Source organism: Castor canadensis, chromosome 17 (assembly GCF_047511655.1).
Source record: "Castor canadensis chromosome 17, mCasCan1.hap1v2, whole genome shotgun sequence".
In the NCBI taxonomy this organism is placed as follows: domain Eukaryota; kingdom Metazoa; phylum Chordata; class Mammalia; order Rodentia; family Castoridae; genus Castor; species Castor canadensis.
This window is the reverse complement of record NC_133402.1, coordinates 49,816,727-49,840,054: the sequence shown is the minus strand read 5'-3', so window position 1 is coordinate 49,840,054 and position 23,328 is coordinate 49,816,727. Positions and strand designations below refer to the sequence as shown.

The following is a 23,328-nucleotide window of genomic DNA, read 5'->3' as shown; positions in this document are numbered from 1 at the left end:
CTTGGGGATATACCCAAAAGACTGTGACACAGGTTACTCCAGAGGCACCTGCACACCCATGTTTATTGCGGCACTCACAATAGCCAAGTGATGGAAACAGCCAAGATGCCCCACCACCGACGAATGGATTAAGAAAATGTGGTATCTATACACAATGGAATTTTATGCAGCCATGAAGAAGAACGAAATGTTATCATTCGCTGGTAAATGGATGGAATTGGAGAACATCATTCTGAGTGAGGTTAGCCTGGCCCAAAAGACCCAAAATCGTATGTTCTCCCTCATATGTGGACATTAGATCAAGGGCAAACACAACAATGGGATTGGACTTTGAGCACATGATAAAGTGAGAGCACACAAGGGAGGGGTGAGGATAGGTAAGACACCTAAAAAACTAGCTAGCATTTGTTGCCCTTAACTCAGAGAAACTAAAGCAGATACCTTAAAAGCAACTGAGGCCAATAGGAAAAGGGGACCAGGAACTAGAGAAAAGGTTAGATCAAAAAGAATTAACCTAGAAGGTAACACACACGCACAGGAAATTAATGTGAGTCAACTCTCTGTATAGCTATCCTTATTTCAACCAGCAAAAACCCTTGTTCCTTCCTATTATGGCTTATACTCTCTCTACAACAAAATTAGAAATAAGGGTAAAATAGTTTCTGCTGGGTATTGAGGGGGTAGGGGGGAGAGGGAGGGGGCAGAGTGGGTGGTAAGGGAGGGGGTGGGGGCAGGGGGGAGAAATGACCCAAGCATTGTATGCACATATGAACAATAAAATAAAAAAAAAAAAGAAAGTTTAAGGCCAGCCTGAGTTACATAGTAAGATCCTGTCCCAAAAAAGAAAGAAAAGAGAGAGCGCCTGCCTAGCAAGCATGATGCTCTGAGTTCAAAACTCAGTGTTGCCAAAAAATAAATAAAATAAAATGGTGTAGTATGAAAAAAGAAAGAAAGAAGGAAGGAAGGAGAGAAAGGAGGGAGAGAAAGAAAAAAGAAAAAGCAACCACGCAGCAGCCACACAATGGCAGAGCCTTTTGCAGCCCTCCTATGCCAACTTAATTTATGTCAGAACCCACTGAAGACAGAATTCTCCTAATCCCCATTTCACAGATGAGCAAATGGAGGCTCAGAGAAGTCACACAGATTGGTGAAAAGGCCAGAGCAGAGTCTGGCTCAATTGTTCTTTGAGTTGATGTCATCTTGGGACTTCATCTCTACCCCAGCCCCTCCTCCCAACCTGGCCTCCATACCTTTACCAATGACTTGGTCACTGTGGGTGACTACCCGCTCATGGGGAATCAGTACATCCTTGACCTCTGCTAGGAGTGCAGTGTCCAGGTCCTTGAGCCGGATGGACTCTGTTCTCAGCAGTGGGACACAGGATTCATCCTTGCTGTCTGAGAATTCTGTGTGGACCCAAGTGCAGATACCTTAAAAGCACCTAAGGCCAATAGGAAAAGGGGACCAGGAACTAGAGAAAAGGTGAGATCAAAAAGAATTAACCTAGAAAGTAACACACACACACACAGGAAATTAATGTGAGTCAACTCCCTGTATAGCTGTCCTTATCTCAACCAGCAAAAACCCTTGCTCCTTCCTATTATGGCTTATACTCTCTCTACAACAAAATTAGAAATAAGGGCAAAATAGTTTCTGCTGGGTATTGAGGGGGTGGGGGGAGAGGGAGGGGGCGGAGTGGGTGGTAAGGGAGGGGGTGGGGGCAGGGGGGAGAAATGACCCAAGCCTTGTATGCACATATAAATAAAAAAAAAAATTCAGGGAGTTGACCCCTAGCTTTCAGCTATACAAAGCCTTAAAACAACTGACAAAACAAAATGCTCAAATCTTGTAAACACTTGTATTAGAACAACTCTGAATAGAGATTCGTGTTTGCCACCTGGAGACCATAATGCATTATATGTAAATACATTCCCATTTCAGGACCTGTCTGAGGTACCTTTTCCCTCACTGGATTCCCCAGGAATCCGTGGACCACAGAAGCCCCTTTGGAAGCCCTTTCCTAATCAAGACAGTGACTTAGTGGTACCAAGTGGCACAGACTCAGAACTCCATATACCATACCTCGAGTATGTGAATTCTGTCAAGCAGTTTTTCCACCATTCATTACATCCAGGGGGGATTTCTTCCAACATCTTAATTCACACTTTAATGGGGAGACTTAAGTCATATTTGAAAATGGACATATCAAGTTCTATGTGATGATTTGGGGTATCTATAAAGATACCTGATTGTAAGCTAAATTTAAAATCATTTATGGAAAAATTTAGTATTGCAGATATTTCAATTTTTTCTAAACTTATTTTGTAAGTTATCTTTTAAAAGACCGTTTTGTACAAAACTAATTCATTTTATTCATATTTACAGTATTACCATAATTCAAAATTATATGTGGCTTACAGAGTTATATAATCATAATTTATGTTTCTTTTAAGTACTAAATTTATTGCTTGGATTACTAGTGAGATGTATTGAACTTGGTGATGTCTAATGGTTAGAGGGTTTCATGTAAACATTTAAATTATGCTGCAGGTAATTTTTTTTTTAAATCTGTAATTGATAGAGATAGCAGACAATATAAGCATCTAAGTAAATACCAAAGCAAAGACATTTTGCCCCATTATAATTATTTAAACACTTTAGATTGTTTTCAATAATACACATGGTTTTAATTTTCACTATGTGTATAGCTACACAATGAAATGAATTAAATATTAAAAGAGTTTAAAAAAAAAAAAAGGCAGAGGCAGGAGGATAGCAAATTCCAGCCTGGGCTACATGGCAAGACTCTATCTCAGAAAAAAAACAAACAAAAAAGGAACCAGGAGAGAGTCAGACAATATAAGACCATGGAAGAAATTTTCTAGGAGAGAGGGAAACTGCACAGATTTAATTATAGCCAGGTACTGGTGGTTCATGCCTGTAATCCTAGCTAAAGACAGAAACAAAAACCTTTAAAATTCCAGGGAGGAAGAAAAAAATAAGTAAACAAACAAACAAAAAAAGAAAAACCAAGCAAAAAAAAGAAGAAAAAATTCCAGGGAAGAGGGCTAGGGTTGAATCTCAGTTTGTAGATCATTTGGCTAGCATATGTGAGGCCCAGAGTTCCATCCCCAGCACCACAGAGAAAAAAATTTTCAGGGAAAGACTAGCCATTCTTAATTATTGACTCAGAATACTTCATAATAGGTAACTTGTATTTGTATAAGAAGAAAACTGGAAAACTGGCTGGCAGAGTGGCTCAAGTGGTAAAGTGCCTGCCTAGCAAGCGTGAGGCCCTGAATTCAAACCCCAGCACTGAAAAAAAAAAAAAAAAAAAGAGGAAAGCTGCTGAAAATACTGAAAGAAGAGGAGTCACTAAAGGATTTTCTCTAAGTCACACAAATAAGATAGCAACAGGGCTGAGTACAGACTCCAACCTCAGAATACATTTTAGCCACAACCTTTTGGCACCTGAGGTTCTGAAAACTCTACTAAAGCTATGAAAGAATAGAAATCTGGAGAAGAGCAAGAGATCTAATTGTACCCAGGTGCTGGTAGATCATGCCTGTAATCCTCGCTACTCAGGAGGCAGAGATCAGAAGGATCACGCTTTAATGCCAGCCTGGGCACATAGTTCTTGAGACTCTATCTCTAAATGGTTTTGAGAGACCCTATCTCAAAAAAACATTCACAAAAATAGGGCTGGTGGAGTGGCTCAAGGTAAAGGCCCTGAGTTCAAGCTCCAGTACTGCAAAAAAAAAAAAAAAAAGAGAGCGATCTAATTGTTATATTTGCTCCAGTCCCAGGTAGTCCTCCCTAATTCTATTATGGAGATGACATGCTGCATCTATGAACATCACAAGCCCAAACAAAACAGGAAGCTGAGGATTTAAGAAGACCCCAATCTGGAGGGCAGCAATGTTTGTGGCAAGTCCAAGTTTAAAAGCAGCAAAGCAGTATCATACAGGCAGGAAAGCCATTATAGGATTGATGGGAGGTTTTTGTTCTTGGTTTTTGTTACTGTTGTTTGGTGTTGGGGATCAAATCGAAGGTCTCACACATGCTAAGCATGAGCTTTTACACTGACCCTCTGGCTCCACAAATGATTGATTTGTTTAATTTTGGTTTTGAGGCTCTCACTGAGCTCTCAGCTCAGGCTTCATGAAACTCCCTATGTAGTCCAGGCTGGCTATGGACTTGTGATCCTCCTGCCTCCACTTCCTGAGTGCTGAGATTACAGCCATTTTTAAAAATTATTCCAAAACATCAAAATTAATTTATTTGCAATTTCACCAGCAAAAAGTGACCTATTGGAAAAGTTTATCTCAATTTCAAATATAAATCAATAGACAGATTAAAATAGTTTGTGTTTTGGTTTTTTGAGACAAGGTCTCACTGTAATAGCTCTTTGGCTGTCCTCAAACTCAGTAATCCATCTGCTTCTATCTCATTACAGGCATGTATCACTACTAAAACAGTTTTAAGGTAGGGTTACAACTCAGTGGGTTGAGTGTTTGCCTAGCATGCAGGAGATCCCGAGTTTGAGTCCCAATACCACAAAAAATAAACTTACTTAAAGATAAAAGTTTTAAGTAACAACTTTAAGATGTTTTAATAAGTAGCCACAACAGTTTGCCCTGTGAGAATCCTAGGCACAAAATTAACCAGAAATATATGGGATACATTTTCACTTGCTTAGCTGAATAGATACAATATTTCCATAATCCAGTACAACTGTCTGGTGAGGCTTTTGCACTTAAAGCAAGAGTGAGGCTCTCGGGCTGGTGGAGCCACTCAACCAATAAGAGTGCCTGCCTAGCAAGTGTGAGGCCCTGAGTTCAAACCCCAGTGCCACCAAAAAAAAAAAAAGACAATCTCTGGAAGAATTACTGAGGTCCATGTGGAGACTGTCAAAGAAACTGTTTAGGTAAAAATATTTAAATGTGGCTGGGCGCTGGTGGCTCATGCCTATAATCCTAGCTACTCAGGAGGGAGAGATCAGGAGAATCATGGTTCAAAGCCAGCCTAGGTAAATAGTTCACAAGACCCTGCCTCGAAAAAACCCATCACAAAAAGGGCTGGAGTGGCTCAAGGTGTATGTAGGGCCTGAGTTCAAGTTCCAGTAATGCAACAACAACAACAAAATATTTAAATGTGTCTTCTATGAAGATCAATTCCATGGGGTGTAACTTCTGCTTAATGAAATATAGCAAAGATGTATCTGTACTAATCAGAGAGTAAAAAAGATTTTTGGCTTAAACTGATGTAATAAAGTAAATACCGCATAAATGATATTTGCTTTAAGATAGGAAAACCGGAGTCCTGAGCTAGTAAGGAGAGAAAATAGAATGACCTGTGGAGACCTGAAGCGGTTTCTCTTCCCTCCTCCTATTTCTATTCCAAGGGAAGGATTGGTTAAAGGATAAAGCATTTTCTCACATCGGAGAGCCTCCCTTAAACTATCAAGGATTTGATAGCCCTATGCAAAGTCATCTCCAGTAAAAGGCCACATATTTGTCACCATGTCAGTCAGTCACATACCAGTGTTGGGGAGGCAGGCTCCAAGTGGCAGCCATTTGAGAATGCCATCTGAGACTTCGTGAAAAAGCCTAAGGGCAGAGCTCTTCCCCCTAATTCCAGGGTAGGGATGAGAAGGACACAGGAGTCAGTCGGTCTTGAGGTGTTTGTTGGAGCAGCAGGAAGAGCTAGAGGAGTGGTTTCAGACTCTTTCCTTCATCCCAGAACTGTTAGGAGAATTAACCACGAGGCTATAAAATGAATTAATTGCTTCAGAGAAAATATTAGCATTGTCAAGTCCCTAATTTTGCTTCATTAAACTCTTCTCCAAAAATAAGGGCAGTTGAGAAAGCCTGCTTTTCCTGTTGTTTTTATTGCTTTATGTCTAGAAAATTACAAACAATAGATCCTTGCCCTGGCAAGTCACCTGAGGAGCTTTTAAAATAATACTGATGCCAGATTCCCTACACCGGTCCAATTAAGTAAAAATCTCTAGGGGTGGTGTCCAGCACAAGTGTTTTTTTAAAGGGTCCCAGGTCATTCTATATGCAGAGTTGACAACTACACCTTCTAGTCTTAAAACTGATACATTAAAACGTGCTAAAAAGGTGGTTTTAGCAACGTTTAGTGAGACTTGCGCCCATTAATGATTTTAATCCAGCCCCTTAAATTAACACTGTTCTTCTACAATCAGTGAAGGGAACAACGCCAACATCCTTTTCGCTCCCTCGACATAAACTTAGTTGTCTCGGACGGAGGGTCCGGAACTGGACTGCGGCCAGCCCAGGGCTTTTGGCCTCCGGGGGCCGAGGAGCGCCCTCTCAAGACACTGGGGACTGCGGCGTCCGGTGAGGGATCCCGGAACCTGGGTCAAGCTCCGCCCCTGACTCTGCTGGGCTCCGGTGCTCCGGACCCATTCCTCCACGCCGCCGCGGCCGTACACTTAAGACTACATTTCCCACAATGCACCCCGGGGCGGGCTGGGTCGGGCCCAGCGGCTGGAGCCCGGCCTCGGCAGCCAGAGGCCGGCGAAGACTGTCTCTGCTCCGGCGGCGGGGAGAGGGACGGCAGTGGGAATCCGAGCCTTCGCTGTGGCCATGTCTATGTCAGCCAGGGGCCGTGGCCCCGCGAACCTGCACCCGCTGGCCAGGCCCGGCTGGACACTCATACCTCCCCGCGGGTGCGGCAAAGGGCAGTAGTAACCCGCACCCTCTGAACGTCCTGGGCACCCCCAAGAAACAGGTGAGTCTGACTGCCAGCCCACGTGGCCTGGGGGTGTCGAAAGACAGGGCAGCTGTCATCCTTAGAGGGAGTGGCTTGAAGACTGGGGGGGTCCCCGCCATGTATGGTACCGTTTGCATAGGAGCACTGGGTCTCCTTGGAGTCCCTCAGCCGGATGGCCCCAAAGTGAGCAATACAAAAGACTAGATCCGGAACCCACCTTCTTGCCAGGAGGGCATGGTGTGGTAAAAGGCAGAGGCTGGATTGGACCTTCTCCCCCTGCAACACAGACATAGTCGACCCTCAGAGTCCTTTCAAAAAGCCACACAAGTGCGATGGAGAGAACCAGGCAATTCCTGAAAAGATCTTGGGACTTCGTGGGAGAGGGTGCCCTGGCTCAGATAACTGAGCTGCCCCTTGTACAGGACGAGCCACCCTTCCTGGGTTTCAGTTTGCTTGGAAACTGTAAGCAGCCTTTGTCAGGGAGGGGAGTGGCCGTCAGGGTGACAAGGACAAGGCTAGAATCTCAGCATAGGGTAGGCATCTGGCTGAAGCAGCCACAACACAGCCTCACCTGGACCCTTTCTGTCACAGATCTTGCATTTTGGCACCACTCTTCCAGATGGACTGCTCCACAAAGGGTCAAGGCAGGGTGAAGCACCATCTAAGCAGGAAGAGCGATCAAGGTGGTTAGGAGCCAGTAGGGAGGAGCTCTTGCAAGCCCTTCCCACTCTGAGGGAGACACACTAGAAGGGCTGATTGTGACAACTTGTTTGGTAACATTGCTCACAAGTCCTGCAGGGCACTTTTAGGCAAATTAGCAAGCCATAGAGGGGCTGCCTGAAAAGGTGCCCATAGAGGCATCTGGGGCTGGTTCTGAGAGACCTCCCTTGCCTAACTACTATAGGCCCAGCCTTCCAGGAGCTTTAGCTACACAGATCATGGTTCTAGTGGAGGTTGGGATGGGTTTTGCCATGATTCACTCAGCCTTCCTGCCTGAATTTCCAGGGTAAACATTCAGAAAGCTGTTCTCTTCATCAGGCCTTCAGACTGGAACCTCAGACTGACCTTGGAGAGTCTGAGATTCTATATGATCTCACATGGCAAGGGAACTGTTTTGAAAGAAGCATCTTCTAGTTCTGGACATCTTACCCTGCCCCCTTCCCCATGCAGGTACCATGCTGGGTACACTCAGACACACTGGGCTCAGTTATCTGAAGTCCACAAGGGATCCTGAGGGAGTGGGTCCTCAGGTTAGAGCTAAGCTGCTGTAGACCTTGTTTGGATTTTTGAGCAGAGTGCAAGGCACAGGGCAGGGATATTTTGCAGACCAAGGAGTAAAACTTAAGATTGATTTCCAGGAGCAACCAAGAGCTAGTGATCTATTTCTGCAACTGCCAGGCCAGTGAACAGCCACTCCTTTGTCTGGTATTCTGAGCCTGAGACCCATAGATGTGCCTCTTTGACCTTACATCACAGGTGGATCACTTCAGTCTAGAGCCTACCTGGCTTCATAAGGTTAGAAGGAAGTTTGCCCAGGCCATTTATGTAGGGCCTGGCTCAGGCTGAGCAAACTCTCAAAGTACTGATTTATGTGACAGACCACTGGATCTGTGTATAAGTGGAATCTGAGTGTCAAGTAATAATCATGATGAACTGGGTATAGTGGTACATGCTATAATCCCAGCACTCAGGGCTAAGGCAGAAGGATCAAAAGTTCAAGGCCAGCCTGGGCTGCATAGCAAAACCCTGTCAAAAGTTTTTTAAAAAGTAATCATGATATGCTAATGGAAGCAACTGAGTATAAAAATGCCTACTCTGGGGCTGGGGTGTAGCTCAGTGGTAAAGCACTTACCTGACATGCACGAAGCCCTGGGTTCAATCCCTAGCTAGCACTGCAAAAAAAAAAAGCCTACTCTGTAACAAAATTACATGTATCATCTCGTTTAAATTTGTTACAACCCAACAAATCAGTACTGCCTGTTTGCGGGTTGTTGCAGGTTGTATTGGTTCCTTGCTATTTTATAGGTGAGGAAACTGAGACCAATAAAACTAGGTCCCTCTAACTGCAGAGCTATTGTTCCTGAATACTTGATTACTACAAAAGACAAGTCTCCTCCACTATCAGGGCTTACTTGCCTCATTGCAGTTGTGCGGGAGCTGAGTGATCTTCATAGATCTTCCACTTTCCCTTCCAAAGATGTTTATCTGGCAAATGTTGGTTGGACTCCTCTTGGTTCTGATGATATGAAATTTGTAGCAGGCCCCAGGGTGACCTTCAATTCAGAGAAATAAACCAGGGTGAGCAGGGATATTGCAGAAAGGCCTCTCTGATAAGGTATTATAACACTTGAGCAGTAACCTGGAAGAAGTGAAAGAGTGGGTCACGTACTACTTAGGCAAGGAAATAGGTAAAATTGGGCACAGGAGGACAGTTCGGTAAGGGCAAAGTTTGAAGTGAAGGAGTATTCAGGATGCTTAGGTAAGCTATGAGGCCAGTGTGACTGAAGAAAGGGTGAGGAGAAAGGGTAGGAGATGAGGTCAAAGAAATAAAGGAAAGAAGACATGCTGAGAGAAGCCCTGTGCACCCCTGTGAAGAAATTGACTTCCTTGATGATTAATGTTTAACTATTACAGAGTTGTGAGCAAAGGAATTACATGACCTAACTTCTGTTTCAGGAGGATCACTTTGAGTGCTGTGGAAGGATAGACTATACAGGAACAAGAACAGAAGTGGTGAGACATTAGGAGACTGTTGCAATAATATGCTAGAGAGATAATGGTGACTTGGACAATGGTAGTCATGGAGGTGATGAAAAGTGGTCAGATTCTAGATATAGGCATTTACCACTTAACATTAGTAATCTGTTCCATTGAAGTTAGACATTCTCTTTAGAATCACTTAGTGTCTACATCCCATTATTATTATTATTATTATATTATTATTTTGCAGTACTGGGAATCAAATCCATGGCCTCGCGCATGCTACACAAGTACTCTACCATTGAATAACATCCCCAGTCCTATTTCCCATTATTTTACTTATTTATTTATCTATTTTTCAGTGGTGCTACAGACTGAACCCCTGAGCTACACCTCCAAATCTCCCGTATTCTCCTCCTCCTCCTCCTCCTTCCTCCTCCTCCTCCTCTTCTTCTTTCTTCCTCCTCTTCCTCCTCTTCTTTTTCTTCCTCCTCTTCCTCATCTTCTTCTTCTTCCTCTTCCTCTTCCTCCTCCTCCTCCTCCTCCTTCTTTCTTCTTCAGTTGTGGTGGCACCAGGGTTTGAACTCAGGGCCTTGCACTTGCTAGGCAGGTGCTCTGCCATGCCCCCAGTCCTCCTCTATTATTTTAAATCGGAAAAAAAATAATACTTTTCTCATCAAACCCAAATCCCCAATTTTATAAAATGGTACTAACACATAGTATTAGTCTGCAAAATGCTTAAAACATTCCCTCCTGATCATCAAACGAGGTTGATTTTTCTTTTTTTTTTTTTTTTTTTGGTGGTACTGGAACTGGACCTCAGGGCCTCATGCTTGTTAGAAAGGCACTTTACCACTTGAGCCACACCTCTAGCCCTTTTTTTTTTTTTGCAGTGTTGATGATCAAATCTGGGACTTCACTCATTCTAGGCAAGTGTTTTACCCCGAACCACCTCATCTCCAGGCTATGTATTGCTTTCTTTGATGCAGTATCAGTATCATGGCTTCTCTGTCTCTCTCTTTCTCTCTCTGTCTCTCTCTCTCTCTCTCTTTTTTTTGTAGTACTGGGGTTTGAACTCAGGACCTTGTACCTGGCAGGCAGGCACTCTAGCACTCTACCACTTGAGCTATGCCCCCAGCCCTTTATGGCCTCTTTTAGTGTCTACAACAGCCATGATACAAGTAAGCCCTGTTAGCTGGCATGTAATTATTTATTTATCAGTTCTATTTGGAATGTAATTTGAGACTTTAAATACACATTACTTTGTTAAAAATATAGATAAACCTGGCACTGGTGGCTCACATTTGTAATCCTAACTACTCAGGAGGCAGAGATTAGGAGGATCATGGTTGGAAGCCATCCCAGGCAAATAGTTCCCCTGACCCTATCTCGAAAAACCCCATCACAAAAAAGGGCTGGTGGAGTGGCTCAAGCAATAAGAGCACCTGCCTAATAAGCATGAGGATAGATAGATAGATAGATAGATGGGCTGGAGGTGTGACTAAAGTGATAGAGTGTCTGCCTAGCAAGTTTGAAGCCCTGAGTTCAAACCCTAATACCACAAAGTTCTTGTGGATCAGGAATTTGGGAGCAGCTTAGCTGGATGGTTGAGGTTCAGAGTCTCTCATGAGTCTGCAGTCACCTAAAGGCTTGATTGAGCCTAGGTGATCTGCTTGCAAGAGGATTCAATCACATGACTGGAAAGTTGATACTGGTTGTTTGCAGGAGAGTTCCTTGCCGTGAGGTTCTCTCTGCGGGATTGCTTTTGTGTCCTAACATGGCTGACGGTTTTCTCTAGAGTGAGTGATCCAAAAGAACAAGGAAAAGCCACAATGTCTTTGATGACTTAGCCTCTGAAATCACACATTATTATTCTCACTAGTATACTGTTGGTTACATAGGTCAGCTGTACTAAGTATGAAAGAGAAGTACACAAAGGCTGAAACACCAGGAGTTGAGGAACATCACTCGAGACTTTTTTTTTTTAGACAGGGTCTTACTATGTTGCCCAGGCTGGCTTCAAACTACTGGGTTCAAATGAGCTTCTCACCTTAGCCTCCCAAGTAGCCAGGACTGTAGGCATTTACCTCTGTACTTGACTACATCTTAAAGGTTGGCCTATCACAGTTGAATTTAAAAACCAAAAGGTGAGGCTGGAGGTATGGCTCAAGTGGTAGAGTGTCTGCTTTACAAGTATGAAAGCAGGAGTTCAAACCCCAGACCCACCCCATCAAAAAACAAAAACAAGAGGCAGGCTAGTGGAGTAGCTCAAGTGGTAGAGTGTCTGAGGTCCTGAATTCAAAGTCCAGTACCACCAAAAAAATTAATAATAATATAAGGCTGGATATGGTGATGCATGCTTATAGTCTCAAGCTACTCAGGAGACTGAGGTAGGAGAATTTTGAGTTTGAGGGCAGTCTTGGCAACACAGGGGGACCTGGCTCAAAAAGAACAACAGTAATAATTTTAAAAAGGCATTCTATGGAGAAATGTTAACTAGAGAGACATTTTGCTGGATGTGCCTATATCCAGCATAAGAGATGACTCTCAGGTTTTTGCTGAACAACTGAAAGAATGAATTTGTCATTGAGATTGTAAAAACTCTGGAAGGAAAACTTTTTTTTTCTTTTTTGGTGGTACTGGTATCTGAACTCAGGGCCTCACATTTACTAGGCAGGGGCTCTACCATTCTACTAGCCCTTTGTTATGTTAGGTATTCTTGAGATAGGGTCTTAAACTATTTGCCTGGACTGGCCTCAAACTGTGATCCTCTTGATTTCTGCCTCCTGAGTAACTAGGATTATAGGCATGAGCCATCAACACCTGGCTCATAATGTATCTTGTTATGAGTTCACTGTCTTGTACTTGTGACTTCTTGGAGTTGCAGTTTCATATCTTTCATCAAATTTGGAGAGTGGGGTTTTTTCGGCTATACTGGGGTTTGAACTCAGGGTCTCACACTTACTAGGTGGGTGCTCTACCACTTGAGCCATGCCTCCAACCCTGTTTTTCACTGGGTATTTTTTGAGATAGGGTCTCATGAAGTATTTTCATGGGCTGGCTTCGAACCTGATCTCTTCCTACTGAGTAGCTGGGATTACAGGAGTGAGTCACCAGCAGGAAAGACTTTTGAAAAGGATTATCAGGAGCTCAATTTGGGGCTTATGACCTTGAGATAACATCAAGGAGACAGTTAAATGTTGTGCCTCTGTAAATCAGAAGAAAGATTGGGGCTGGGAATAAAAATTGGATCCATTCATGTGTATAGGGAATTTATAACCATGAAACGGAATGGGATCACCAAGGAAGACAGAGAAGAGATCCAAGGATTGAACTTTGGGTCCCTCAACTGTAAGAACTGCTGAGAGGACTCAGAGGGGTGGCCCATGAGGTCAGAGGAAAATCAAGAAAGGAGAGTGGTGTATCAGAGCCAATAGGAAAATGTGTTTCAAGAGAGTGTAGGTAGCTGGGCACCAGTGGCTCACACCTATAATCGTAACTACTTGGGTTCAAGCCCAGCTGGTCAAATAGTTCACAAGACCCTATCTTGAAGATACCCAACACAAACCAGGTGCTGGTGGCTAATGCCTGTATTCTAGCAACTCAGGAGGCAGAGATCAGGAGGATCATGGTTCAAAGCCAGCCAGGGCAAGTAGTTCTCAAGATCCTGTCTTGAAAAAAAACCATGAAAAAAAGAGCTGGTGGAGTAGCTCAAGGTGTAGGCCCTGAGTTCAAACCCCAGTACCACCAAAAAAAAAAAAAAACCAACAACAACAACACAAAGCAGGTCTGGAGGAGTGGCTCCAGTGGTAGAGTGCCTGCCTAGCAAGTGTGAAGCTTTGAGTTCAAACCCAGTACCACCAAAAGAAAGAGAGAAGGGATTTGTATTTTACGTGCATTTAAAAAAGCACATAAAGTACCTAGTTAATTATTTTACTTAAAAAAAAAGAAAACAAAAGAGAGAGAGGAAGTAATCAAGCATATGTATTGCTGCTTATTGGTGAAGTAAGATGATCCTGGAAGTCATTGGTAACCTTGAGCAGAGCGGTATTGGTAGAGTAATAAAGGCAAATGTTTGATTGGAATGGGTTCAAGAGAGAAAGAGAAGGGGAGAGGCTGTGTCAGAGAACCCTTACTACTTACCAGATATCCATGAGCAACCCACATTTCCCAGCCCCTCTGGCCATGTCACTAGTTCAACTAGCCAATCTTGGTTCTAAAGTATTTAAAAAGGGGTACATGATCTTCTAGCTCTGTTTTCCCCTGCCAGGTGATGTGGAAGGCAGTGTTCCAAATGACCATGCTGGAGCTGGCCAAGTGGCAAGTGGCTCAGGTTGTAGAGTGCCTGCCTAGCAAGCATGAGGCCCCGCGTTCAAACCCCAATGCCACCAAAAAAAAAAAAAAATCCAGATGGCCGTACTACAAGGTGCTAGTACCTTGGATCACTGCTTGGAAGGGAGCCATTCTACCAAACCCACAGTAGATTGTGTGTGAGCAAAAAATAAACCTTTAGCTGGGTGCCAGTGGCTCGTGCCTGTAATCCTAGTTACTTGGGAGGCTGAGATTGGGAGGATTGTTGTTGAAGGCCAGCCCAGGCACATAGTTCTTAAGACCCTATCTTGAAAAATACCCAACCCAAAACAGGTTGGCACAGTGGCTCAAGTGGTAGAGTACCTGCCTAGCAAGGGAGAGGCCCTGAGTTCAAACCCCAGTACTAACCAAAAAAAAAAAAAAAAAAAAAAAAAGACCAAAATAGACCAGAGGCATGGCTTAAGTGGTGGAGCTCCTGCTTTGCAAGTGTGAAGCCTGGAGTTCAAACCCCAGTCCCACAAAGAAACAAAACCAAAAAACCATAAAAACACCTTTATATGTAACACCTCTACCATTTTGACATTCACCTGTTACATAGCATAGTCCAGAGAACTTGATTCATACAAATTCCAAATGTTATTGACTATTTTGAGAAGGTTTCTTTGTTATAAATGACAGCAGAAGCCTAGCATGGTAAAAGGTACATGTAATCCCAGCTACTTGGCAGTCTGAGGCAGGAGGATCACAAGTTCAAAGCCGACCTGGGCAAATTAATGAGACTATGTCTTAAAATTTTAAAGAAAGGGCTGATGATGTATCTCAGCAGTAGAACACGTGCCTAGCCTACTCAGGCTCTGGGTTCAATCACCAGTACTGCACAAAAAAAAAAAAAAGGACTGGACTGGACTGGCAGACTAGTGGGGTGGCTCAAGTGGTAGAGCACCTGCTTAGCAAGCATGAAGCCCTGAGTTCAATCCCTAGTACCAGGACTGGTGGAGTGGCTCAAGTGGTAAGACCACCTTCCTAGCAAGTATGAGAACCTGAGTTCAAACCCCAATGCCACAAAGAAAAAAAGAAGTGAAATGGTGTGGTGGCTAGAAGGGGTGTGTTTTAACTTTTTTTTTTTCAGTATCTGCTTTTGAACTCAGGGCCTCCCACTTGTGAGGCAGGTGCTCTACCACTTAAGCCCTTAACTCTTTTTTTTTTTTTTTTTTTGCAGTACTATGGTTTTAAACTCAGGGCCTCACAGGTGCTCCACTTGTTCTACCACTTGAGCCACTCCAATTCTGTCTTTTGTGTTTAGCATTTTTGAGATAGAGTCTTGTTTTTTGCTTGGGTTAATGTTGAACCATGGTTTACTGATCTCTGCTTCCTGCGTAGCTAGGATTACAGGCATGAGCCACTGGTGGCCTGGCCCTTAACTTTTTTTTTTTTAATTTGTGGTACTGGAGGTTGAACTCAGGACCTTGTGCTTACTAGGCAAGCACTCTGCCACTTGAAGCACACCACCAGCCCCAGCCCTTAACTTTTTAATTGAAATAAAACAAGCATACAGAAAAATTCACAAATCATAAGTACAGATGCTTTTCAATGTACAATGGGGTTATGTCCTAATAAGCCTGTCATAAATTGAAAATGTTGTATATTGAAATGCATTTATTATACCTAACCTATCAAAAATCCTAGCTTAGCAACACAGTACACTATAGAATATTGGTTGTTTCCCCTCATAATCATGTGCCTGACTGAAGTTGTGGAGTGTTGCTGCTGCCCAGTCTGTAAAGAGAATATTGTACTACATATGGATACCCTGAGGGGAAAAATTAAACTTCAAATTTCAAAGTGTGGTTTCTACTGCGTGTGGATTACTTTCTTTTTTTGTTTTGTTTTATTCTGAGACAGGGTCTCTGTAGCCCAGGCTAGCCTCAAACTAGCAATCCTCCTGACTCCCAGAGTGCTGGGATTATAGACGTTCACCATCGTGTCTGGTCTCTGTGTATCACTTTCACACCATCTAAAATCAACAAATTGTTAAGTCAAGGATCATCTGTATAGCTCAATGAATTGTCATAAAGTGAATATACCCAAAGGAGAGTGCTTTGAAGATAGAAGAAACATCGAAAAGGGGAAACTGATAATCAGAACAAAGAGGGACAGCTGCTGAAGCTATGTGCTTCTGTAGGCCAGAGGGATGGGGATCTGGTGCACACGTGGAGTGGAGTTAGCCTCAGGAGAGCATGAATATCTCAGCTTTAGTGAGAAGAGAGAAAACAGAGTCTGGCAGATGAGGCAAGGTGGTAGTGGGAGTCTGTGAAATTTCTCTTATGATTTTTATCTTCTCAGTGGTCATTTGCTGATAATGCTATACCCATGACATCCAGTAGAGGTCACCTCCTTCTGGCCCTGGAAGGAACTAGAAATCAGACTAAATTTGTCCTGGCCATCAGATGGACACTGAGAGTTGTCATGTGTATAGTTGTTTTTATTGTTTGTTTTGCAGTGCTGGTGATCAAACCTAGTCCTTGCACATACTAGGCAAGCATTCTACCACTGAGCGATACCACAGACTCTGTAGTTAAAAAAATTTTTTTTCTTTTTCTATGTTTTTTTGAGACAGGGTCTAACTCTGTAGCCCAGACTGATCTTGAACTCATGATCCTCCTCCTTCAGCCTTCCAATCAGTGGGATTACAGGCGTGTGTGTGCCACCATGCCTGGCTGTAGATTTTAATCAGTAAGGGAAGCCCTTTACCAATTCAAGAAGTATGAAAGAATATTCAGAGAAGATCAGGGCACCAGCCTAAAGAAAACCTGTTTGTTGTGTCTCACTTCTTTCTCTGCAAGCACCAAAATACCCAAAAAGAAATATTGATCAACTCAGTTTTTTCTTTCTTTTTTTTTGTTTCAACTCAGTTTTGAAAGAGGAAATTTTCAGGGTAAGTCATAGAGTGGAAGAAATCAGGTTATAGAATTATTTCAACTCCCATATTCAGTGTTTCTTTCCTGTAGTAACACTGAGCAAGCAAGCTGCTTAAACTCTCAACTTCAGTTCTTTCATCTGTATACTAGGTTGATAGAACACTGTCTCAGAAGAGAATGCTCAGGATTATATAACTTAACCTACATAAACTTCTTAGCATGCTACCCTGACACTTAATAAGTGTTAGCTGCTGTTATCAGTTTGTTAAAAAAAATTGCAGTTTATATTACATATAGTTTTTTTTTTTTTTTTAATGGTACTGGGGTTTGAACTCAGGGTCTACACTTTGAGGCATTCCACAAGCCCTTTTTTTTTTTTTTTTTTTTCTGTCATAAGTTTTTTCAAGATAGGGTCTCTCAAACTATTTGCCCGGGCTGGCTTTGAAACTCAATCCTGCTGATCTCTGCCTCCTGAGAAGCTAGGATTACAGGCATGAGCCACTGGCATGTGACTATATGCAGTTTTTAAAAAAACCATGTATACTTTTTATGTGTCAATTTAAAGATAAAAATACAAAAAGAATGGACTAGAAGGAAAGACGCTAAAGTGTGGAAAAGTAAAAGATCCTGAGTGGTAGAAAAATGACAATATATCTTTTCTTTTTTGGCAGTACTAGGATTTGAACTTAGGACTTCACACTTACCATTCAGGCACTTGATTGTGTGGTTGAGCCACACAACCATCCTGATACTTCTTTCTTTACATTTCTGTATTTCCTACGAGTATGTCTTCCTTGTAAAATAGGAAAAGGGAGCTGTGGGTATGACTCAAGTGGTAGAGTACCTGCTGAGCAAGCACAGGTCCTAAGTTCAAACCCCAGTACCACCAAAAAAAAAAAAAAAGAAAGAAAAAGAAAAAGGAATATAATACTTAGGTTTTTAGGAGAGAATACTCATACTCAGAACTCAGGGATTTTACTTAATATGGCCCTGGTTTTAAAAAAAAAAAACAAAACTGTTTTTTTGTTTGTTTTGTTTTGGGAGTGTTTGTGTTTTTACAGTGAAAATGATAGTAAAATTTATTAGGAAAGGAATACATTTTCAATAAACTGAAAGCAGATTGTCTCTGGAATGAGACCAAGAACAACCTTGTTTTTGTTTTTTTGTTTTTCATTTTTGGTGGCACTGGGGCTTGAACTCAGGGCCTTGTGCTTGCTAGGCAGCTACTCTACCACTTGAGCCAAATCTTCAGCCCTTGCTTTTTTGTTTTTGAAGCAGGGTCTCCCTATATAGCTCAAGCTGGCCTGGAACTTTAGATATTCCTGTCTCATTCTCTTGAGTGCTGGAATTACAGATGCGTGCCACCATGCCCAGGTAAAATACCACTGTTAATTATGCCAGTGACTCAGCCAATTGCATCTCACACACACACATTTCCATGATGCTTTTTTTTTTCTTTATTCATTTATTCATATGTGCATACATTGTTTGAGTCATTTCTCCCCTATGCCCCCAGCCCCCTCATGATGCTTTTTTTTATCCCACAGGAGAACTCAAAGGATGGCTGCTGACATGCAGAGGAAGAGAAGCAGTGAATGTCCTGATGGCACATTGGCTCCTTCTGATGGGCAGAGTCTGGAAAGAGCTGAGAGCCCTACGCCAGGACTGTCCCAGGGGATGGAGCCAGGTATGGGCAGAGTGTGCTACTCCAACCAGCTAACAGATGGAACAGCCAGCCTCTAAGGGGAATCAGGAATCATACTCATTCATGCATTTGTTCATTCACTTATTTGGTATTTGTCGGATGCTGGGAATACTGCAGGGAGCTGGGTTCAGCATGTCTCTGTCCTTCCTTTCCATTTCATGTTGTGCTATTTGCTCTGTGCTCTCTGGCTCCTACGTGTGGCTCTCTTTCTGTTCTGTGTCTATAGTGCATCTCCCTGGCTCCTTCTCCCAATCTCATCTCTCAGCCTGAATGTCACCTCCTCATAAACTAGGCCTGCTCTGACCATGCACTGTATAGGATACTAGTTATTCTTGTAATTTTCTTTGTTTAGGTGTGTAGTGCCCATCTGTCTCATCTATAAGATTGTGAACTCTCTGAGCACATAAAAATCATATCCCCAATGACTAATTGGTGCTAAACTTGTAATAGAGACTCAAAATACATCTATTTCATCAGTAAGGCAGTTCGGGGTATAGCTCAGTGGTAGAGCATTTATCTAGTATGCTTAATGCCCTGGATTCAATCCCCAGAACCTCAAAAAATCATGCTGGGCACCATTGGCTCACTCCTGTAACCCTAGCTACTCAGGCAGCAGAAATCAAGAGGACTGCAGTTTGAAGCCAGCCTGGGCAAATAGTTCGCAAGATCCTATTTCAAAAAAACCCACCACAAAAATGGGCTGGTGCAGTGGCTCAACGTGTAGGCCCTGAGTTCAAACCCCAGTACCAGGGGAAAAAAAAGTCAGTAAAGAAAGACTGACATGGTCCCTGTCCTAGGCAAGCTACAGGCTAGTGGAGTCAGTCAGAGGCTACAGCCTGAGTAGATGGGAAGAGAGAGCCTTTTCTTAGTGAATTTCCCTTTTCTTAGTGAAATTCACTAAGAATGGGAGGTGCTCCAGGATAAGGCAAGGTATTGAGCACACAGCAATGATCAACCAATTTCCTGCCCTTGAGGAATACCATAGTAGTTGGGGAGAAGGATAATAACTGGCCAGTGGCCCAAAGGAAATGATAGAGTATCTGGGGTTGAAGGTCAGGTGAAGAGATAACTAACTTCCCCTAGAGCTGAAGTGTGACAAGAAGTCACCCATGTGGAGATGTGGGAATGCCTTCCTGGTATACAGCAGTCGTAGAGCTCCTGAGGTAGGTGGGGACATATTGAGGGTGTCCAAAGAGCAGATGGATGAAGGCCAGTGTAAGAAGGATGGGCAAAGGTGTAGCTGCATGATAGGAGTGAGAGAGGTAGGCAGATACCAGCCATCACTGCTGGCATAAGGGATTGGGTCTTACTCCCAGTGTGATGGGAGGAGACTGACAGACTGTAAGTTTCAGAAAAGCATGATCCATGGCAGACAGTGGCAGGAGGGAAGAGTGGCTTGGCCCAATCAGGATAGGAGCCATGCTTGAGCAACCATGTTAGGAAACTTGTGGGTGAGTGTCTGCCAACAGCTACCCTCTAAGCACCAGTGCTTTTGGCCTGCAGGTGCTGGGCAGGAGGGTGCCATGTTCGTCCATGCCCGTTCCTATGAAGACCTGACTGAGTCAGAGGATGGGGCAGCTTCTGGGGACAGCCCTAAGGAGGGTTCTGGGGGTCCCCCACCACTGCCTACAGATATGCGCCAGATCAGCCAGGACTTTAGCGAGTTAAGCACGCAGCTGACAGGTGTGGCCCGTGACCTGCAGGAGGAAATGCTGCCAGGAAGTTCTGAAGACTGGCTGGAACCCCCAGGGACAGCTGGGCGACCAGCCACAGAGCCCTCCAGAGAGGGTTCCACTGAAGGGGATGAGGAGGATGCTATTGAGGCATGGCGCCTCCACCAAAAGCATGTCTTTGTGCTGAGTGAGGCAGGGAAGCCTGTGTACTCCCGCTACGGGTCTGAGGAGGCACTTTCCAGCACTATGGGTGTCATGGTGGCCCTGGTGTCCTTCCTGGAAGCAGACAAGAATGCCATCCGCTCCATCCATGCAGGTGAGCCACCTGAAGAGGGTGATGGGGAAGACTCCACTGGTCAGGGTTACTTCATAGTAGGTTGGACCCTCACAGACAATAGGGCTGGGATGTGCTGTGTGACTGAGGTTAAGTCCCTCCACCTGTCTATGTTCAGCTCCTCACCTGAACATAGAATAACATTGCAGGTCTCCTGAGTCCATGGGTCTTTGAGGCTGTGGTGAGGGCTAAAGGTGACTCTGACGGGAGTTTTGCCATGGAAAAGGGTGAAATCAGCTGAGGAAGAAGGAAGGGAAGGGGAGGGGAAGGGAGCGGAGGGGAGGGAAGAAGGGAGGGAGGAAGGAAGAAAAGGAAGGAAGGAAGAAAGGAAGGAAGGAAGAAATGAAAAATTCCAGGTCCTTAGCCTCAACCAGTTCTTGCTAGTTGAGTTAGCACTTACAAGAATGTATTTTTCTGAAGAGCTTCTTGTTTTTTATTAGGAAGTCAGTCTGTGAAGCAAGTGGCAGGGAAGGGAGCAGTGGGCTGCAGATTTTACTCTCAAAGCCCCTACTGAGTGCAGAGCTTTGAGCCAGGAAAGGCTACAGAAAGTGAAGAGATGTGCTGAGCTGGGAAAAGCCGATCTGGGAGGGTTTCTGGGACAGGAACTGAGGCTGACCCCCTCCCCCACCCTCAGATGGCTACAAGGTAGTGTTCGTGCGCCGGAGCCCACTGGTGCTGGTGGCGGTGGCACGCACCCGGCAGTCTGCACAGGAGCTGGCACAGGAGCTGCTCTACATCTACTACCAGATCCTGAGCCTTCTTACGGGTGCTCAGCTGAGCCACATCTTCCAGCAGAAGCAGAACTACGACCTGCGGCGCTTGCTCTCTGGCTCCGAGCGCATCACAGACAACCTGCTGCATCTTATGGCTCGAGACCCCAGTTTCCTGATGGGGGCTGCACGTTGTCTGCCACTGGCTGCGGCTGTGCGGGACACAGTGAGTGCCAGTCTGCAGCAGGCGCGTGCGCGCAGCCTGGTCTTCTCCATCTTGCTGGCCCGCAACCAGCTCGTGGCGCTGGTGCGTCGCAAGGACCAATTCCTTCATCCCATCGACCTGCACCTGCTCTTCAACCTCATTAGTTCCTCCTCGTCTTTCCGCGAGGGCGAGGCCTGGACGCCAGTGTGCCTGCCCAAATTCAATGCTGCTGGCTTCTTCCACGTACATATCTCTTATCTGGAGCCTGACACTGACCTCTGTCTGCTGCTCGTCTCCACTGACCGGGAGGACTTCTTTGCAGTCTCTGACTGCCGCCGTCGCTTCCAGGAGCGCCTTCGGAAGAGAGGAGCTCACCTGGCACTTCGGGAGGCACTGCGCACACCCTTCTACAGTGTTGCTCAAGTGGGCATCCCTGACCTGCGCCACTTCCTCTATAAGTCAAAGAGCTCAGGACTCTTCACCAGGTGAGGGAGGGCAACTGCTTCAGGGAGATGAGGATGTGGGGAGTGGGGAAGCTGTTTGGTCCTGAGCCCTGGAACGCAACCCTGAAGCTGACTGCCCCCTGGGAGTGGACCAGCATGCTAGGGCTGTTTTACTCTGGCCCCAAAGACCCAGACTTCGCCTCTCTACTTCATTACCCTTAAGGCATAGAAATGACAAATATATCTGGGGAAATAAGCTGGAAGAGAGATCCCCTAGATCCCTTCCCTGGAGCAACTCTGACTTCAGGGTTATTTTGGTCTAGCCCAGTTTGTAGAGTCCTCTCACATTCACTTCCCCAATGAAGGACCTGTGCAGATATGGCAGCTTCTGTTCTCCCTTGACTTCTTTTTGGCATAGTGAGTTTCCCAGTTCACCTTTCCTCTACTTCAGATTTGTCACTTTGTTTTGGACACCTGTACTCAGATTGGCCCCATCATGAACTCGAGCAGTGGGAGGGAACAGGGTTTCAATCTGTCCTGGGAAGTCTCCTGTGGCAAGGAGACAATGTCCATTCCTAGGGCAGTAGCTGGAGAGTGGGACATGTGGCAGAGTCTGCCTGGCTAGGAATAGGTTTCTAGGTCTCCAGAGATAGCAATGGAAGTCATTCCTTTACAAACCCACTCCCCTATCTGCAGTCCAGAGATTGAGGCTCCATATACCAGTGAAGAGGAGCAGGAGCGGCTACTGGGCCTCTACCAGTATCTGCACAGCCGTGCCCACAATGCCTCCCGCCCACTCAAGACCATCTACTACACAGGCCCCAACGAGAACCTCCTAGCCTGGGTAAGGTGGCTTTGGATGGGACTGGACTTCATAGAGGTCCCAGGTAAGGGTCACAAGAGCATCTATCCTAGATGACCACCCTCTGCCCCCTCCTCCAGGTGACAGGTGCCTTTGAGCTCTACATCTGCTACAGCCCCCTGGGGACCAAGGCATCAGCTGTCAATGCCATCCATAAGCTGATGCGCTGGATCCGTAAAGAGGAAGATCGTCTCTTCATCCTCACACCCCTTACCTATTGATGGGAGTGTGTGTGGACTCAGCCCTCCCAGGCCCACTGGGTATGGGAAGCCATGGGAGCCTCCAGGTGAGGCTGAATTCTCCTGTCCAGCCAACAGTCAGGGACTGTGGGTTGGTGCGTGCATTAAAGTGCTTTGGTAAGACAATTGTTACACCCTGTCACTGATTCTTTCACCCACCACTCTCACATAGAAATACCAGATCTTCCTCCTAAGCCCTGCACATATTTCCTCATATACAGGAGCACATGAACATTTGAGCCCCTCTCCTCCCACCTTTGCACCAGCATCAGGCCACATACATTCAGAATTGGACCCTGGGCTTTTATGGTTCAGCTGAAGCCCTGCAATATGTAAAGAGTTCTCAGGCACTCTTCTGTTCTACCCTTGCTCTCCCAACCCTATTCTCAACCTACCCCAGTGCCTGCTTCCCCTGCTACTCCTAGGTGGAGCTTCTAGGTACATACCCCAAAAGACCACCCAAACACCAGAGCTCTGGCTGTTGTTC

The 23,328-nt window shown here is 44.8% G+C and overlaps 1 protein-coding gene and 1 long non-coding RNA gene across 2 annotated transcripts; one reads left to right on the top strand and one right to left on the bottom strand.

Moving 5' to 3' along the window:
• Nucleotides 1-2,647: 2,647 nt before the first annotated feature.
• Nucleotides 2,648-7,418, bottom strand: LOC141418466 (uncharacterized). The gene is made up of 3 exons (XR_012443099.1): nt 7,313-7,418; nt 6,959-7,017; nt 2,648-5,768 (listed from the first exon to the last, which is right to left on the bottom strand). It is a non-coding gene; the product is annotated as an uncharacterized lncRNA (long non-coding RNA).
• On the top strand, nt 6,477-22,967 carry Mon1a (MON1 homolog A, secretory trafficking associated). The gene is made up of 6 exons (XM_020173464.2): nt 6,477-6,759; nt 18,218-18,357; nt 19,879-20,364; nt 21,017-21,782; nt 22,437-22,584; nt 22,683-22,967. Exons 2-6 carry the CDS (start codon nt 18,231-18,233, stop codon nt 22,821-22,823), a joined length of 1,668 nt encoding a protein of 555 aa, XP_020029053.1. The 5' UTR covers nt 6,477-6,759; nt 18,218-18,230; the 3' UTR covers nt 22,824-22,967.
• The last annotated feature ends 361 nt before the right edge of the window (nt 22,968-23,328 follow it).

Coding starts and splice junctions, on each gene's coding strand:
- Mon1a (XM_020173464.2), top strand. CDS start 18,231: ATGGCTGCTGACATGCAGAGGAAGAGAAGCAGTGAATGTCCTGATGGC. Junction 18,358..19,878: donor GTCCCAGGGGATGGAGCCAG/GTATGGGCAGAG, acceptor TTTGGCCTGCAG/GTGCTGGGCAGGAGGGTGCC. Junction 20,365..21,016: donor CATCCGCTCCATCCATGCAG/GTGAGCCACCTG, acceptor CCCCACCCTCAG/ATGGCTACAAGGTAGTGTTC.